The 18,557-nt window shown below is 33.2% G+C and overlaps 2 protein-coding genes across 3 annotated transcripts in view; one reads left to right on the top strand and one right to left on the bottom strand.

Annotated features, from left to right (window-relative positions):
- Positions 1 to 429: 429 nt before the first annotated feature.
- Positions 430 to 12,246, top strand: LOC105566324 (protein glass-like). Of its 2 annotated transcripts, none has more exons than XM_012020238.1 (8): positions 430 to 669; positions 1,648 to 1,921; positions 3,055 to 3,296; positions 4,210 to 4,546; positions 4,911 to 5,201; positions 6,592 to 6,951; positions 7,402 to 7,569; positions 9,222 to 12,246. In XM_012020238.1, the coding sequence occupies exons 3-8, from the start codon at positions 3,233 to 3,235 to the stop codon at positions 9,385 to 9,387; spliced, it is 1,386 nt and encodes a 461-aa protein (XP_011875628.1). In that variant the 5' UTR covers positions 430 to 669; positions 1,648 to 1,921; positions 3,055 to 3,232; the 3' UTR covers positions 9,388 to 12,246. The 2 variants fall into 2 exon arrangements, with proteins under 2 accessions (XP_011875628.1, XP_011875629.1); XM_012020239.1 differs by having other exon boundaries at positions 640 to 669; positions 1,721 to 1,921.
- A 1,207-nt stretch (positions 12,247 to 13,453) lies between these two features.
- Positions 13,454 to 18,557, bottom strand: part of LOC105566321 (C-terminal-binding protein) — a 44,928-nt gene continuing 39,824 nt past the window's right edge. Inside the window, exon 8 of the mRNA XM_012020235.1 lies at positions 13,454 to 13,572. Coding sequence (XP_011875625.1) covers positions 13,566 to 13,572 — 7 coding nt within the window. The 3' untranslated portion in view covers positions 13,454 to 13,565. The remainder of the gene's footprint in view (positions 13,573 to 18,557) is intronic.

Raw genomic sequence — 18,557 nt, 5'->3', positions numbered from 1 at the left:
AAGAAGAAAAGAGAAAGTCTCTTGTTATTTCTAATATAATACTTGATCGGTCCATATTCTTTCCTGACATATGTTTCGTTCTCTTTTAATAACTTTTCTAATAATTATTATTTATTTTGTTTTTGACTAGACTAGTGATATTTTTTTCAGCTGTGATGTTTCACCACTTTGCACGTCGCTCTTACGCAAGGAGGGATATCTGACGATATGTAGTGCAGTTTCAGTTGGTGAAAGAAGAAACGAGAGAGAGGAGAAAGGGAGACCAAGACAGAGATGGGAGGGAAAAAAGGGATAGTGAGTAGTGGAGTGGGGTCGGATGGTACGTACGTAGTCAGTGAGCCGCTTTAAGGGGTGAGAGAGTGGGTGGCGGATAGGTGGTAGATCACTAGTTAGCCAAGAGACATTGACATGCCATCCCGCCAGCATGGCAGTGTCTCCAAGAGTCGCACGCCCAAAAGTTGTGTTGAAGTTTAGCTGCTTAAAGTTGAATCGAAAGTACTCTTTAAGACGGTTTAAAGTGGAGGATTTTCTACAACGTCTGAATCTCATTAGTCGTTATCAGTTTAGTCAAATCATTTCTTGAAAATAATTTAGTAATCTAACTCATTGGAAAACAATCGTAGTTTGAAAATAACTGCAATAGTGAAGTGTTCGCCAGAAGTGTAAAACGTAAGATTATGTCCAGGATCAGATCAAAGCTGTGTTCAGGAAAATATAAAAAACTTTAAAAAGTTTGTGAAGTAAACAAATAATCAACAATAGAAAAGAATACTCCGAGCTGCGTAATACGAAATATAATTAATTTAATCTGTAATTGAACCTAAAATACAATTTTAAATACAATAATATTTCGGTTCCTATCTCTAGATTTTTTATTTTGTAAGAGAATGTCACAAAGATGTTCAGAATATTCGTGTAAAGAACAAATATCGCTAAAAGTGAAATATATTTCGTTGTAAAGCGTCGAATATTATAACATAATACGTAACAAAATTTCAAAAATTAAAATAGAATGGAAAATTGTATGTGTGAGACTTAACATGCGTGTATGTGTAATGTACATAAAAGATATAAAATAAAAAATGTAAAAAATTGAAACATTACGAAAGGATATCGTAGCGACGCAAGGAGAAAATTTGGATTTGAAGAAATTTGACTAGGGTTGGGAAAGTTACTTTATAAAAGTATCTAGTTGCAGTTTGTCCGCTAAAAATGTAACTAGTTACAGTTACAAGTTACCAATTATGAAAAGTAACGCGTTACAGTTACAATTACTCAAAAAGTAACGAATCGTTACTTTGCAGTTACTTCCTTGCAATGAAAATAAAAATATCAAATCTGCATTTCAATTGTAGAGTGTCGATAAAGGCGTTTATGTGCAAATGCAAGGCAATCTGTGGGGGTTTAAAATATATATAAAGTAAACTATTAATGTAACTATACATTAAATTAGTTATCGAAAAAATGCAACTGAGCTAAGTTACAGTTACAGATGGAGAGAAAGTAACGAAGTTAAGTTAGAGTTACTAAAAAAAAAAGTAACGAGTTACTTCCCAACCCTAAATTTGACCAATAAAATTACGAAGATATAGTGTAGACTAAAAATTCCGATTGACGAGATAAATGAGAACTTCTTTTCTTATCAAGTGTCGTTACATCGTGGTCATTGAAGTGACGTGATTCGCTTCAATTCGATTCAATTTTGAAAGATCTATGCTAGACGTGAAAACAAAAGTGACTTCAAAAAAACTTAAGATCGCACCATTAGCTGTAACAAGATAAAGATTCTTGGCAAGAACTACCGGGTGTAAAGATCATATAAGAAGATGCAGGTATCACGGATCTGTGAATGGGAATATCCGACGACAGGTTTTCTGCAGAAGCCTCTAACCGGGACTGGCAGGTCTTCCAAGCCATAAAGGTACGTCTATACGCGCGTGGCGAGCCGTATGCACGTGCATTTTCCTTCTTCATTCGGTCATTCATAAAAAGTCATTCATTGATTCATCTGGCCGATCTTTGCAGTCACATCCCGGTCCAGCGTTAGCAATATACTTGTCGAGTATAATTATTGTGCACGACTCAATCACGTATAAAAAGCAATTTGATCAAATAAATCATGCGAAACTTTAAAATATTGTCTTATACAGAAACAGAAATCTTTCCTCATGAAAATTTAAATACACTAAATATATCACTCGTTACGTATAATATTTTTGACACTTTTTGCCAGTGCTGTAAAACGGAATATCTAATTTCCTTTATTTAATGTTTATGATTAATAAAGAAATTAATAATGTTAAAAAAATGATATGCATAATTCGTTCTATAAGTTTCTGTAAAATTTAAATTCACTACTTTCATCTTTAACAGAATTAGTGCAAAATGTGTTTATTATGAGTAATTAAATATAAAATTAGTAGATTAAATGCAAAACTTTTATATAAAAATAAGATATTGACACAAGAGAGAGGTCTCTCATATTTTTATTTTAAATTAAAAATTTATTTTCTTTCAGAAGGTATATGTGCGCAATCTCGATTGTTTCATTTATATGTCCTTTTCTTGTGATGGCGAAACTACAACAAAATTAACATTTTCGGTTAGGATAAAAATCTTAATATTCTTTCACCATTCACCGTTATATCATAAAAATTTATCGAAAGCTTCAACTATTTCTATAGTTAAATAATTGATTTTAATCTCTCCTCAACTTATATTTTCAAACCAAATGAAAGATTAGAGATGTTTCATTCTATTTTAACTCACCTATCCAAATGTATTCCTTTCTCATTTTTCCACCAACGAATTTAACAATTGGATAAATCTCGGTGATTTTGTGACAACGAAATAAATATTCCCGTTTAACAGGAAAGTCAAATTTATATCGAAAGATACGCTAATTTTCTACTGAAAATGCTTAATTTCCCATTGTATCGATTCACGAACCCTTCTATTTCGCACTATGTGTGTAATAAAATTGATCGCGCGTAACGAAACAATTAAAATACCTTTTCACCACTTCTACATTTACTTTATTATTGCAAAAAACAGCATTGATGGCGAGTGGCGGCTCGCGGTAAAGCTGCGCGCCGTTACCGGGACGACCAGAGAGGGCTGGACCAGCGCTAGCGCGTTTCCATAGGGAGAGGAGACGAGGGTTGCGAAGAGGAGTGGGTGGGCGCAGTGGTGTGCATCCGGGGGATAGGCCATCGTCGAGAATTTCGCAGAGATGGAGTTTCTGCAGAATCATCACTCGGTTAACACCTCCGAACCGCCGTATACCCTCGGCACAGGTGAGACCTGAAATCCTGCGTGCCACGCAACGACGATTACAAGGATACTCGCGAGGACGAGCGCGGAAACGATCGCAAAGGCGATAGGCGCGGGTGATAGTTGCGTAGTGCAGCGAAATTTTCTGGGCGTAGTTACGGTACTTCTGAATCGACTCAATCCCAATAATAGTTTTAAAAGTGTGAACAATGACGGCTAATCTGATTATCGAGTCATTGCCAGATTCCAAAAGTATCAGTTCAATTTTACAAGAACAATTCTGCATCTACAAAATATGCTCTCATAAATGTTCTCCAATAATCGAGTTACACAGTTAAAGTAACTCCTGCGATAGTATGTGTTCGTTTCTGCAAGATATTTGTAATTTCTCAAATTATAGCAGATTCGTGGAAAAATAGCCAATTTGTATCACTGTGCACTCCTTTTGTGGCGACGCGATAATAACTTTTAATTACTTCAGTAACAACGTCTGTGTAGCAAAACAGTATCGCAAGTGCTGGTAAGATAATTGTCAACATTAAGAATAATCCAATTAAAACTTTTTATTTTTAAGCCTTTTCGCAACATGAAATTCACTTCAACGCACTTCTATGTCGTGATATAAAGATAATCTATCGCAAAGAGTATCAATGATTCTCTAATTTCAACAGATGTTTATTTATTACAATGTTCGTAATAACTTTATTGTTATATATTTCATATAAATGTACATATATTCTATAACTATTATTTTTATTATTATTACAAGAATATTTTTGACGAACAACATATTGAATTAGATTTCAATTATTTGATGAATTTTGATACAATTGAAAGATATCGTTAGAACAGATTTGATCTTTTTAAGCTGCTTCGAATATCTTGAATCAGCGAAGATTATTCTTCAGTAAATCTATGTGTTTCCTTAATCCATAGGTTCCGTAGATAGCATCGAGGCGACTATCTCATCTAGCCTCTGCTCTGGATCTCTAGGGGTGCTTTCGAGTGACGACGCTCTCTCAACCGACAATCAGAACGAGGAGGCAGCCGTTCTCGGCGCTGCTCTGCAGGGCACGCTACGCTTGCAGGACCTGCAGAGTTCGCCGACAGATATTGGCGCTGACCAGGGCCAGCAACTTCCAACTTCTGGTCAGGCCGTGAACGAGTTCGGCGGTAGCTTTTGGGTTGACGACATGGCAGGTTTCCCTCTACCCCCGTTGGACTTGGACCCCTTGCCGCCAGGATTGTTCAGCCCGTGTTCAGGAACGTACAAGTTAGTTATTAAGTCAATTTTCTTTCCTCTTCTCTCCCTCATCTCTTTCTCTTTTCTTTTTAGTATCTTGTCTCTTCTGTACTTTGAATGTTATCTTGGACTTTGTACTTGAAATAATACTTGAAGAACCGTGTTTTATTCATATTTAATTCCACTTAACGTTAATCTGTCGAGTTCTACTTAATTAATCAAACAAACTTTTGTAAACTTTAATTAAAATTAATTGAAAAAATATATATTTTTGTGTGTGTACATATATCTGAATACACGCTATACATTTAGTTTTTCTCTTTTCTGCAATTACTTTATTGACCCACGAATTCGACGTTTCAACGGAACCCACAAAATTTAAAACTTTTTCCAGCTGGGGCTGCTCACGGGGTGAATGCGTGCCAAGGACGAGCAACGGTGCAAACGGCGAGGGCGTTGCCGACGTTCTTTTATCCCTGAAACACGCGGTGGTGCATCCCGGAAGTCCGACGGCCGGCTATTACACCACTGGCGCCGGCTCCGCCGCCGCTCATCATTACTCGCAGGATTACGTGCAGAATCTGGGCCCGTCGGTTCCAGGTCCGGGTCATTATGGTTCTGCAGCCGCCGCCATGTCCGTCAACGTATCGATGAACATGACCATGAACATGAATATGCACTCCGGGTAAGAATTTGCCTTCCTTTTCTTATCAAAATCAACCAAAACAAGTTTCTTGGTCTATTATTCACCTATTTATTACGAATGTTATCCCAATTATTAGCAACCAATTTTGCAACATACAATTATATCACTCGGCAAACATTCTTCATACGAAAACATAAATATTTTTCTTTTTGCCACGTCACGTATATGATTATACGTAAAATGTAAATTCATGTTTGTTTGCCTTCCTTTTACAATCTCTGTTCATATAAAAATAATAAGAATTAAAAAGAATTTTCGCATTTTTCATTTAAAAAAAAGCGAAATCTGAAAGAAGAAAGAATTGCCCATATATGTATACATATATAATCATAAAAATTTAATGTAAAGTAACATAATGTAAAACATGTAAAATATAATTATACATATGTGATAATACAATATAAAATATTGTAACGGCAATTTTATTTTTGTAGAAGTTATTGTCCCTGTTAATTATCGATTAGTCTTCTTACTATTCTTTTTCTATGTATAGAGATATGAATAATACAAGAAAAAGAAAACATGTATAAACACATTTTATATACAGGGCGTTGCAAAAATATGGTAAATTTTAGGAAAATGTAGCACTCGTGAAAAGAAACCAAAAAGTTTTAATAAACATTATTCCAAATATCTTTGATTTCTGAGCTATAAAGTATTCGATATAGGCTCGGTTCCACCATCTCCGATTTATTTAATCGGCCGATTAAGTGTCAACCGTGAGTGGTCAATTCTGTGTGCAATAAATGCGATTGGTTAATTCCAATGGAACACTGAAATTTAATCGACTGATTAAATTAATCGGAAATGGTGGAACCGGTCTATATTCTTCGTTCGTTGTCAAAAAATGTGAAACACGTCTGGAATCTTTAAATCTGTTCGATCTTCAATAAGAAAAGCGTGTCGAACTATGTGCATCGAACATCTACTGTAAATTAAATTTACTTTTTATTTAATATAACAGATAACACTTTATAACTCAGAAACAAAATATTTTTGGGATGTTTATTCAAACTTTTTGGCTTGTTTTCACGAGGGCTGCATATTCCTAAAATTTGGTACATTTTCTTCAACACCCTGTATATTTATGTGTTTTTGTATGAAAAATTGTTTGGTGAGCAGATAATGTGTTTTCAACAACATAAAAAGAAACTACTAAAAATTGTGCTCGTCTCAGAATTTTCATCCTTACATCGTAATATTATCTCTGAAACTATTTCAACTAATTGTGCACGTTCATCTCCCAACAATAACCGCCATCTTGTTCACTGCATCTTTCCTACGAACTGCAGTTATTTGATCCTATCTCTGCTCTTCTGTTATACGTCTGTATCTTTATCTTCGTATGTATGTGTGCGTGTGTTTTTAGATACGAACAAAGTTATTCGTCACCGTGGGGCGTGGAACCTCTCCTAAGTCCCGCCCCGCAGTACGGCAATCCGGTGGAGGTGGCGGCGCAAACGACCGCAAGGGTGAATCAGGGCGCGCCGGCCAATAGCGGTCTGATCGGTCATCCCCATTCCCACCCCCAGCCGCATCATAGTGGTGGCCGACTGCAGCTTGGGGGTGAACACGCAACCTGTGTAAATACCACGGGTCCGACCGCGAGCGGCATCACCTCCGATGATAATGGTAGACCCAATCTGTGCAGGATATGCGGCAAATCGTATGCCAGACCTAGTACTCTCAAAACTCACCTGCGTACTCACTCTGGAGAGAAGCCGTTCAGGTCGGTACCTCTAAATATATTGTCGAGGAAAAAGGTGCAGAATTTGTTGGATTTTTTAAAAAAGGACGAAAGAGAGAACTTTATTTATCTATTTACTTATCCTGTTCTGTTTTATTTTATTTGTTTCTTTTAAAAGAAAACTATCCTAGTGATAGTAATAACATTGTATTAATAGCAATAGTAATAGTATTGTAGTAAAAAATATCATACACTTTTCTATTTTGATTTTAGAGAGGGTGCACTTGTATGAAAATAAAAAAATATTTAATTTCTTTTTCCTAACATATAAAAGAATTTTCTTTTAGTTTCAGACAAGATTTTCTAGTGGATTTTTAATAAACTTTTATTTAAACTTTATATGAAAATCTCGGAAACCAGAACCAAGATTAGTGTCCTATCTAACGAGAAAAATATAATTTCGTTAATAATAATTTATTATCTTTTGAAAAGGTGTCACGCGTGCTCAAAGGCATTTAGCCAAGCGGCGAATCTGACCGCACACGCGAGGACGCACTCCGGTGAAAAACCTTTTCGTTGTCCAGTGTGTGACAGGAGATTTTCGCAAAGCAGCTCAGTAACCACGCATATGAGGACACACTCGGGTGAACGACCCTACAGGTTTGTATCTAAATCTATTTTTCAAAAGCAACTGAAAAATAAACCGATATTAATTCTTGAGCCCTGGCAATCTGAGCGATATCAGTTATTCAGGTTATTTATGTTTTTGGCTAGTAATAAGTGGCAAATAATTTCAATTGACAATTCATAACTGCAATTAATCATTATAGTACGAATAAATTTTAATTCTCTATACAATTTGTGGCTCCTGTTTTCTCATTCTGTAACTATATCAAAATAAAAAGAAATTAATGAATTTTCTTATGTTATGCATCAAGATAAAGCAATATTTTTAATGTCACCACTCGTGGTTGATAACAGATTGATAAAATATACGACATACCTCTTTTGTTGTGTTATCCTACTTTAAGAGAATTCCTCAAGCTGCGTATACCATTTAATCGGAATGTATTATTGTCCATTCGATAAAAAATAGATCAAGCTCTAGATTATTGATCAAATAATTTTTATATTTTAATAATTTATGTTATCAAATGTGCGCGGTGAAATGCAAAACCGCTAATAATTATTTCTAATAATATTATGTCCTGACGTATTGTAAGAATTCTTAAACTAATAGCAGATTTTTGAAATTTTATGTCAATTACAATTACTACATGTATAACATGCGCGCGGTATTCGGTACGCTTATACTTGGCGCGAGACACTACCGTGTCCCTTGATAATATTCAATCTCTTGTATACATATATACATATACAATACCGACCAAAATGATATCATCTCTCGATTTATGGAGCATAACTAGTTTTACAGTATACATGAAAAATTCGGAAATTATGGTGCATTTTGTCAAATTTGATTATTCTTCGTGTACAAGATACACCTGTTACCAGGTATCTACTGTAAAATTGAGTACATTCGATGCACTTCAACGAAAGTTATGCTCGGAAAACCTAAAGGTGATATAATTTTGGTCGTCACTGTGCATATATACTTTTTCATTTTGTTTTATCATCTTAATTTAGCTGTATCGTATTATCCCAGTATAACAGTTGACTCTAATCTTCCGTTTATTATTATGAAAATTCGACTATTCTCCGAGATATCGCTATTGATGACTTACCGATCTTAACCAACACTTCAGGAATTTCCGAGATCGTTCTCGTTAATCACCTTTCGCTCCGATACCAATTCTCTCAGACGTTGCTCGCAATTGATAAATATTGATAAACATGACTAGTAAATCTAAGTATAGATTAAATTAATGTACGCGACGATTTATTCTGCATTCCTTCCAAGAGTCTGCGATTCAGTGTAAGAAGTCAGGCCTATACCTTGTTTGCGTCGCTTGCGAAACTGTCCAAGAACTAAATGCAAAATACGCAACATACATACATATCAATTTAATTTATATAAAGTCCCTTATTACAAGATAGACTTCTAATACGAGAGCAGGTTTTCAATGTGTCTATTAATTTAGTAAAAACCCTGCTATCTCATAATAAGGGACTTTCCTCTATGCAATTTAACATAATTCTTCTTGGACTAATCTTCTTTTTAAATCTTTGACCCATTTATTTGCAATGTTGTTTTAATTATTACATATCTTGTTATTTCACGTTATTGTGAGATAAACCATTCTTAAATTATGTTGAATCACTAATCCTTTTCTTCATTCTCCCTTTTTCAGATGTCGATTCTGTAAGAAAGCGTTCTCCGACAGTTCAACGCTTACTAAGCATTTACGTATACACTCCGGCGAGAAACCGTATCAGTGTAAGCTATGTCTGCTTAGATTCAGTCAGAGCGGTAATCTCAATAGGCACATGAGAGTCCACGGCGGTTCCCTGACGTGACACAATCCGTCTGCACCAGTACAATCCGCGATGACGATGATCGACGACAGTAGTGCTGCACATTCATTGCCCAGATGCTGTCGAATACCTGTGATTCGATTAGGAACAAACTCGCCAGAAAAGTAAAGCATAGCGCGACTTCCAATACATAATGTTTACTTAATACCAGTATGATTAAATCAAAAAAGAAGTTTCAATATTGGTGTAATCAATTAATTTAATGAATACGCGAAATCGACGTGAATAAATCATGAATATCTTTTGCATCTCCACGACATCAAGAAATCTGAATTCATAAAGTTACATATTATACATTATGACGGAAATCAGTGTAAACTGTATTATTTTATAATTAAATTGTAACGAAAAATTATTACAACGTAAATTATACCATAAATTATGCAGAAAAGTTGTATGTTTTTGTAAGTAAACAACTTTAGGAAATTTATATCGACTCCGAACCTCAAAATGTAAAGTCGCAATGAAATATTCCATAAAATCCTTTGATCTGATCGATAGCCATGTTATAGATATTAAATAATATTATGCATCCGATACCAATATTTTACTATTTTTAATATTATAAATTTTTAACAAAGGTACATTTTAAAATTAATCGAATACTTTTGGACTTTTATTCAGTTTTCATTTTACTTCTATCTATTACGAGGCATAATTAAAAAATAAGAATTAGTCGATCATTAAAAACTAAAATGGAAAAAGTTTACTGATAAAAAGTACGCACTTGTTCTTTTTTCAAATATTTTTCATATTAGAGCACTATTTTTTCCATATAAAAATTTGCCACTCGGGAGTTCAGTCAATTCTGCAGCATTGCTGATTTTTAAATTTCTTTTATGACTAAAAGATGAAGGAAAATGAGGTTTGTTGATAATGAAAGTCGGTTTCATGGCAATGCGTGTCCATCCTCGGCAGTCTACACAATGTAAAAGACTCAATACTTTCAGTGGAAACTTAAAGCTCTAGGATACTTGCTGCGGCATTCCTCCATATTGGAATGTAACGTTAGAGGTGCTAAATGATATCCTGAGAATTTTTGCGTGCCATTTTTAAATAAAGAGAAAAATAAAAAGAAACACTTTAAATGGCATCAGTACGTGTATTAAATTGTCCGAAAATTCTTCTTCCCTTGACAATTAATAAACAGCAGTAAAAATGAAAGTGAGCCGAAACCTAGTCAAACCTACTCCAAGCTGCATGACTAAGCTTCGAGTCACATTCATTTTACTGTTGTTTCAATCAGGGAAAGAGATAATTTTCGGATAATTGTTTAAGTGTGCTAAAACGATCTGAAATAATTTTTCATCGAAATAAGAAGCACCTTCGTTCTTCTTCGTTTTAAACGAGTGAGAAGCTAAAAACAGCCGTGCTAAATTGGTTGAATTCCCAAGTAATAGACCTCTGCTTCATAGAGAGCATAAAAAACTGATGCCCCAATAGTAAGTATTTAAAAAAAAAACCGTGACCATGTAGAAAAGTATAGGAATGTAAATGTCCTTTCACAATTGAATACAATATTTTTATTTTAATTAACTTTTTAATGATTGGGAGGGATTAGTCCTTTTAAAACGCGCCTCGTATAAATAGAAAAAAATATTTTTGTTTTACAAACATTATCCTTTTCGTGTTTTTTTTTTATAAGCATTATTTCTTTCCACTCGCCTCACAAATCGATAGGAAACATTACACGATTTCACAAATCAAACCCGGCAGTGATATTATATATTCTGTCGTTAATAAAAAAAATCGCTTCTGACCTATATGTTTCAATAATAATAGGCTTGCACGTACCATAGACATAACATATCTAGAGCAGTGGTGGTAGAGGTTTACGTTGAAAAGGACAAACTTTGTTTTGTGCCATTACGTTCTCTCTCGGTCGGATGCAAGCGAGAGAGAACGAAATAGCAGAAAACAGAGTTTGTCCTTTTCTACGTGAACCTCTACCCCCACTGCGCAATGCTCCGCCTAAATATATTATGTCTGTAGTACATACGTACACTCAATTTTACATACATATCGATCAGATTAGGATGCGTATGAATTGGGATGAACAATAGAGTCGAATGTGCAACATATCCAATATGGCACATCACAAAACAAAACTCCGCCGATATTATTGTACAAATATTGTATTTATTATAATTATTATTAATTATAATAATAATGTTGCTCGTTTATCTCGACATCACCTTCTCAATTAATTATTCTATCATCGAGTGTATCAAGTGACTCTTTCTTATAGTGTTGTTGTGGTTTGCTTCTCTTTTATTTATATATAGTTTTTCTATTTAGTTTATAACCGCAATGAATAAAGACGCGTGATCTTGGTGCTGTTGGTTTTCTCTCGTCGAAGAACGAAAAATGAAATAAAACAAAATAGAAAAAAAAAGAATGAATATTACAGAATAATCTTCTATCTATACAAGTATATTCGCACGAGAAAAACTCATTAATTAAAAAAAAACGGGTTATTAATTAAAAGCAATTTATCTTATTATCTCTCTCGTTCGTTCGCTCTCGCTCATTTATAATTCTGTAATATCAAGGATTATTTCTTGCTTCATCTTTCTCTTTCTTAGGGAAAGAAATACTTCGAATAATCCTCTCTGGCGTCAATTTAAAATAATCTTCTCTCAATTGAAATTATATATAAATGAGAACAATTCTCTCCGTAGTTTTTCTCAAGTAGAATAGCTTCTCTCTCTCTCTCTCTCTGTCTCTCTCTTTCTCTCTCCCTTTCACTCATTTTCACTCACTCTCATTCTTTCTATATATATGTATATATACTTAGAAATATGTCATTATACATATATAAATATACATATATATATGGGTATACATATATTTATATATAATAACGCATATTTATAAGTAATAATATTCTTGCAAAAAAAATATGTATAATGTTTCTCTACGTTAGGAGGATACGACTACGCCAAGACGAGTTGGTTCTGCATGTTTTTCTTCCTTTCTGTATCTTAAAAAGCACTAGGCTTTTAATTCAGGACCATTTTGTCGTGCAGTAAACGTATCTCGTGTATTTCTTATGTATTTTATGCACGTATTCTATTCAAGAATGTGTGTACAATCTCTGTCGCGCGTTCTATGCGTATGTATGAAAGTGTATTTGTGTGATGCTTTGTATATTCCGTTTTTCTTTCTCTCTTTTTAATTTTTCTTTCTAACTTTGTCACTTCATGTTAGTCCTTTCTCTTTCTTGTTTGCATTTCTATCTCATACATATATGTATATGCACACACACACATACGCGCGCGCGCGCGCACACGCGACACGCACACACACACACACTTGTATGTATGTAGGTATGTATGCATGCATGTGGATATATGAATACACACAATATATATATATGTATGTATATGTACACAGATATATATATATATGTATGTATATCCGAGACTACATCGAATTTCTACCTAAAGTCGAAATTGGAATGATTTTTTTTTTGCGTTTTCTCGCTCGGAGAAGCAAAGGCTTGATCGCGGAAGTGTGCATGTTGCATCCTGGAGGCTTCCACGAATACCAAACTCAGTCTAGTCTTTTTCTTTCTTCTTACTCGGAGTACTTTTAACCCAGTAAAGGCCACTTATATTATATAGAGAATCTAATTTTATAAATAAATTATAATAAATTATAATAGTTAATAAAAAGGAACTTTTTCTCATATAAGAAATTTTTAGAAACTAATACAAAAAATTCTGAGATTTTTATATTCTTTAAACTAAAATAAAAATTACGATATATGGATTACAAATAATCGAATGTCAAAAATCTTGATTAAATCCAAATCGTTATTTTTGAAAAATCGAGAAATTAATGTTTCCAAATTATTGAATAATAATCATCTGCAAAATAACATTAAAACATTTTTAATTTAATAAATATAATTTAAAATATTTTCCAGACTATTTTTATATTTGAAAACAAAACACTGAAATTATTAAGAAATTATTTAAGTAGAAATAATGTTATTTAAAATCAAATAATTTTTGGAATTTACAAGTTTATTCTTCTTCTTTTACTACCATTATATTAATAAAAAATAACATTTTTATTATAAATAAAAATGTTTTTTACAAAAATGGGCCGTTAATGGGTTAAATAACGAAGATTATCTCTTTTATCCTGACATATCAGCCGCTGAAAATTGAAAACAAAAATTGCCTGTAATATTTCTGGCAAAATTGATAACATTTTAAAGCAATTTGATAATCCCAATGTTGTAATTTGTTTAAGATTGTTTGTTTGCAATTTAATTTTATAATAATAGGAACCTTATGATAAATTAAGGCCAGAACTAAAAAAATTATAAAAATAAAAAGCCGAATAGAGATATATGTCTCTGTAAAATAGATTGTCTCCATTATTTTTTGTATTCAATTATTATTATCACCATATTATAATTTTCATAATTTTTCTGAGAAAATTCTCATTTTTTTCTTAATAATGTATCATCTCCATTATATTCAAGTGTTCATAACACATCGCAATTGCTTTACTTCATACACAATAATCGTTTTATAATTATTAATTAATAAAACTGATTTTTGAATGCGCTCTCTCTCTCTCTCTCTCTCTCGCTCTCTCTCTCTCTCTCTCTCTCTCTCTTTCTCTCTCTTCCTCTCCCTCCCTTTCCCTCTCTGCCTCCTTTCAACATTCTCTTTCTCTCTCTCACTTTCTTACTTTTATCGCAATTTCTTATCAATCACACTCACAGTAAATCAAACTTACTTATCAAAAAACGGTTATTCTTATATACTTGTTCTGAAAATACAAATTATTTCTATTTCGACAAAAACTTTTCTATTACAGGAAATTATGCCAATTGTTGATGATTAACTAATCATAACAATATAATTTTCAATCGCGATAAAAAAAATCATCGTTCTAGAAGATCAAGGCATTTATCAACAAATTTATTTAAGTAAATTAGAGAAAATGTAATTTAAAAATGACTTAAATGAATTAAAAATTTAATTCCTTTTTTCAGTCCTTTAAAGTATAGTATCATTTATAACGGAGATATCTGAAATATCAGGATACAAAATGTATCTTTTCTTCACAGTTCTTACGCAATTCTTATCAAAATTTTATTTTTATCTGATAACAAGAACTTGCGCAATTCAATATATTTTCTCCTGCTGTTTTAATTCTTTGTTATTTTTGTATTTCTTCAAGTTTCATTGTTATTTATTTCTTATTATTAACGCAGAGACTGGATTGTTGTAATGCCTTGATCGCGCTCTTGTATTTACGCAGCATTTTCGCAATTTCAAATAAGATGTATCTTACATAACAGCTACATTTTCTGCCTCAATACGATTTGGCTTAAAAACTTACAACCTTTACCAAACAAAGACTTGTTTCTCAAAAATCTCCAAATTTCTTAACATAACATGGAGAATTGTTGTTTGTTACGAATAGTTTTTGAAAATGGCAACAATAAATGCAAACCCAAATACAGTGTGACAAACTAATGTATGACTCTATAAGAATATCCAAAACGTGTCGTAATTATTACGTTTTAATTATCAAAATTAGGGTAAATAATCAGAGTATAAAGAAAAATTCTTTCTTCTTTCTTTCCTTTTTTATTCATTAAGCAAATATATTGAAATGTAAAATATTCAATATAATACAATTATTCAAAATAAACATAAAGATAGGAATATTATTATAAGACGCATCGCGATCTACAGTGAAGGATAACACAAAACGTTAAAAGAATCGACTTTAAAGAAAATCAAGACAATGCGATATTTCTTCATAAATAAAATTTTAAGAGAATTAATTACAGAATTAAGAGAATTGCTCATTAATACCTAAGAAGTTAAAAATTGGAAGAAAGTACTGTATTTTGGTGAAAGTAACATGTACCACCTATAATAATCAGGTCTACACGTCAAATAGGCTAAACATAATATCGTGTACAATACTTTGTTTTTGTTACAACAATCGTGAATAAACTTTTTTTTCTTTCGATGTCACAAAGAGGAAGAACTGCTTAATTTGCTTAACATTCACACTAAATCTTTGAATTTTTTATATAATTTCAAATTACAAATTACAAATTGTTATCATTACTATTATTTCTTAGGATTGTGATCATAAAGATCATCATCTATGTATCAGAACTTTCAATTTCATAAATTGTCTTTTTTTCTAATTTGTTCGTTTCAATCGCGCCTTTTTGCACCATCTTCTCTCTCATCATCCTCTAAATTATATCTATTATTAGTTGATTGAAATAATAATTCAAATTATATATATATACACATATAAAATCATATATATCATATTATATTAGGCTGACCAAAAACTTGATTCGTTCTTTTCTTTATTAAACAAAAAGAAGGTAAAAGGCAAAACAGGAAAAAAATTTAAGTCCTAATCAACCTGATACATTTCATATTTATTAACTGTGGATTATTTCTTTTTTATATCTGAGGAGCGTAAAGGTATTTTGTAGCAAAATTATTGACTTTGTAATAATATTCAATAAAATTTCGTATATAATTCTGTAAATTATTTGTCGATCATCGTAATAAATGTAAGAAACGCGCATCTTTGTTTTATATGATCAATGTAATTTAACAAAATGATCGATATCTATGTAACAATTAAATATTTTCACTAATGATCTGAGAATTTAAACGGTTATCAATGAGTATATTTGAAAATTATGTACTAATAATGTTAAAATTAAACATTGATTGCTAAGCACCAATAAGTATACTTTAAACTTTAAATTTTCATTATGTTTATAATGCAAGTACTATTGACTCCATAGAATCATCGGTGACTTTATACAAACACCAATTACTTACTTTCACAATTAATGGATGTATTAGATTGATCAAAGTTCGTTCATTTCTTTTCTTTCTTCTTTCAACAGAAATTTTCTATTTATATTCTTCTTAAGTTCTGAATTTCTTTGAAAAGCATTTGTCTTTAAAAAGAAATATATTTTTGTAAGTAATATTCGCATAGTCTTATATAGAATTTTTTATTAGGAACCAGACAGGACAGAATTACGTTATTATGAATTACATAAAAAAGAATTATTTATTGTTTTAATAAGCCGTAAGAAAAAAACGAACAATTTTTTTGTCGTAATCAACCTAATACATTTACATTGTTATCATTGTACCAAATACATTTTCATCGAACCTTAATACATCTCTTCTTCTTTCTATTTAATTAATAATATATTTTTACCAAGTAATTATTCATTTATGATAAGTTTAGATATTTCTCGTAAGGAGAGAGTGCAAAAGAGAGCGCGCCTAAATCAAACAAATACCATATAAAATTATTGGAATCGGAAGATCGCGAGAGAGACCGACTGTCTTTATCATATCGTCATCATTATACTCTGTCCAACTGTATTTGGTTTGGTCACAAAAATTACATCAAATTACATGAAAATGCACTCTCTTACCCGTGTGACTCTACAAATACAAAAAATGCGAACGCAAAATCATGTACATGCACAAGTATACAATTTTTATGTCCTTTCTTTCTTTTCTACTCACTATTTCTTGCCTTTTTTCTGTATCTCTCTCGCGTGCGCTATTTCTTTTCTCTCTCTCTCTCTCTCTCTCTCTCTCTCTCTCTCTCTCTCTCTCTCTCTCTCTCTCTCTCTCTCTCTCTCTCTCTCTCTCTCTCTCTCTCTCGCTCGCTCGCTCGCTCGCTCACTCGCTCACTCACTCACTCACTCACTCACTCACTCACTCACTCACACCCACACAAACACGCACGCAGTCTCTCTCTCCCCCTCTCCCTCTCCCTCACTCTCTTCTTCGCCCTCTCACATTGCTTTTTTCACCCATATAGATTCTCTTTTTCACAAGGCACACACACTCACTCATTCACCCACCCACACATACACACACAAACAAACATACATATACACACGCGCGCATTCTCTTTCTCTCTCTCTCTCTCTCTAGCCAATTTGATTGAATGCACGTGTGCACGCTGATGCAAAATAAAGTCTATTACACCCTAACTTATTTACGTAAAAACACAATGTAAGTCTCGATCAATACAGGCGACATATAATTCCATATTTTTAGTTGGAACACTCTAATAAATAAACATTAAACATATTAATGCTTTAGCTATGCCAGAATTGAGAAATCTATAATAAACAAATAAAATATTAAATATACTCAATTAATCCTTAAAAATCTACGATTGAGAAACTCACTTATTAATGAGACCTTTCAAGATGGGTAAAAATATTGTTTAAGATAACATTATTGGAGAAATATTGAAGTTTATATTCCAACTTTCATTAGGGTGGCTCCTCGTTTTTAATCGATGATACTATTTTACGTGCATAAGAATATACACACCAATGACGGAAACCGACAAGTGCACACCAAATGTATGTAAGTGTATCTTTCTCCAATCTGACTAAATTACGCGCTACGTAGGTGTAATATCTCAGCAGTTATGCCTTTATACGAATTTGTGTATAAATTTATGTAAATTTACATCATAAAGACATGAGCTGTAATGAAGGAATCCTTTATGCAAGCTCTCGTACATACCTTTATATCGTACATTTTGTGTACAAGTCTTTAGTATACACCAGAGCACGTATGCATTAATGTGTATTCAATCGAATTCGGCATTTCTTCCACTCACCGTTACTCTCCTTCTTTATGCATCTCTCTATCTTTCTCATTCTCTCTCAAGCACAAACTCCCTCTAAAATTTCTCGGAAGCAGCGGAGCGGACAGATTTTACGGGGCAGTCGTATCGGCCGTTTTTCGCCATCATCATCCTTAATATTCCCATCTTCAGAAGTAACAATAGCAATTACTTCTCAGTTGATTGACAAAATGATTCAATCAAATCATATGAGGGAGAAAATTAGGGGTGATGTAGTGCTGATGTAGTAGTCGCGTAGCAGCTCAAGTCAAGTGTATAACTGGGGGGTTGATGGGTCGGGAGGTCGGGGGTTGGGGGGTCGGGGGTCGGGTGGCCGGGAGAGGGGATAAAGTGTTCATTCGCGTTATCAGGAGGGTTGGTTATGGGTTATTCAAGGTCAACGGGGGGCTAGGGGCGGGCGGGCTCGGCCGGGGGTCGGGCTCGCTCACTATGGCTGTGTGGTA

The sequence above is a fragment of the Vollenhovia emeryi genome, unplaced genomic scaffold (assembly GCF_000949405.1).
Source record: "Vollenhovia emeryi isolate VEMERY1.0 unplaced genomic scaffold, V.emery_V1.0 DF939145.1, whole genome shotgun sequence".
Classification (NCBI taxonomy): Eukaryota; Metazoa; Arthropoda; class Insecta; order Hymenoptera; family Formicidae; genus Vollenhovia; species Vollenhovia emeryi.
The sequence above is the reverse complement of the archived record's forward strand: the minus strand, read 5'-3'. Positions and strand labels throughout refer to the sequence as shown.

Coding starts and splice junctions, on each gene's coding strand:
- LOC105566324 (XM_012020238.1), top strand. CDS start 3,233: ATGGAGTTTCTGCAGAATCATCACTCGGTTAACACCTCCGAACCGCCG. Junction 4,547..4,910: donor CCGTGTTCAGGAACGTACAA/GTTAGTTATTAA, acceptor AACTTTTTCCAG/CTGGGGCTGCTCACGGGGTG. Junction 5,202..6,591: donor AACATGAATATGCACTCCGG/GTAAGAATTTGC, acceptor GTGTGTTTTTAG/ATACGAACAAAGTTATTCGT.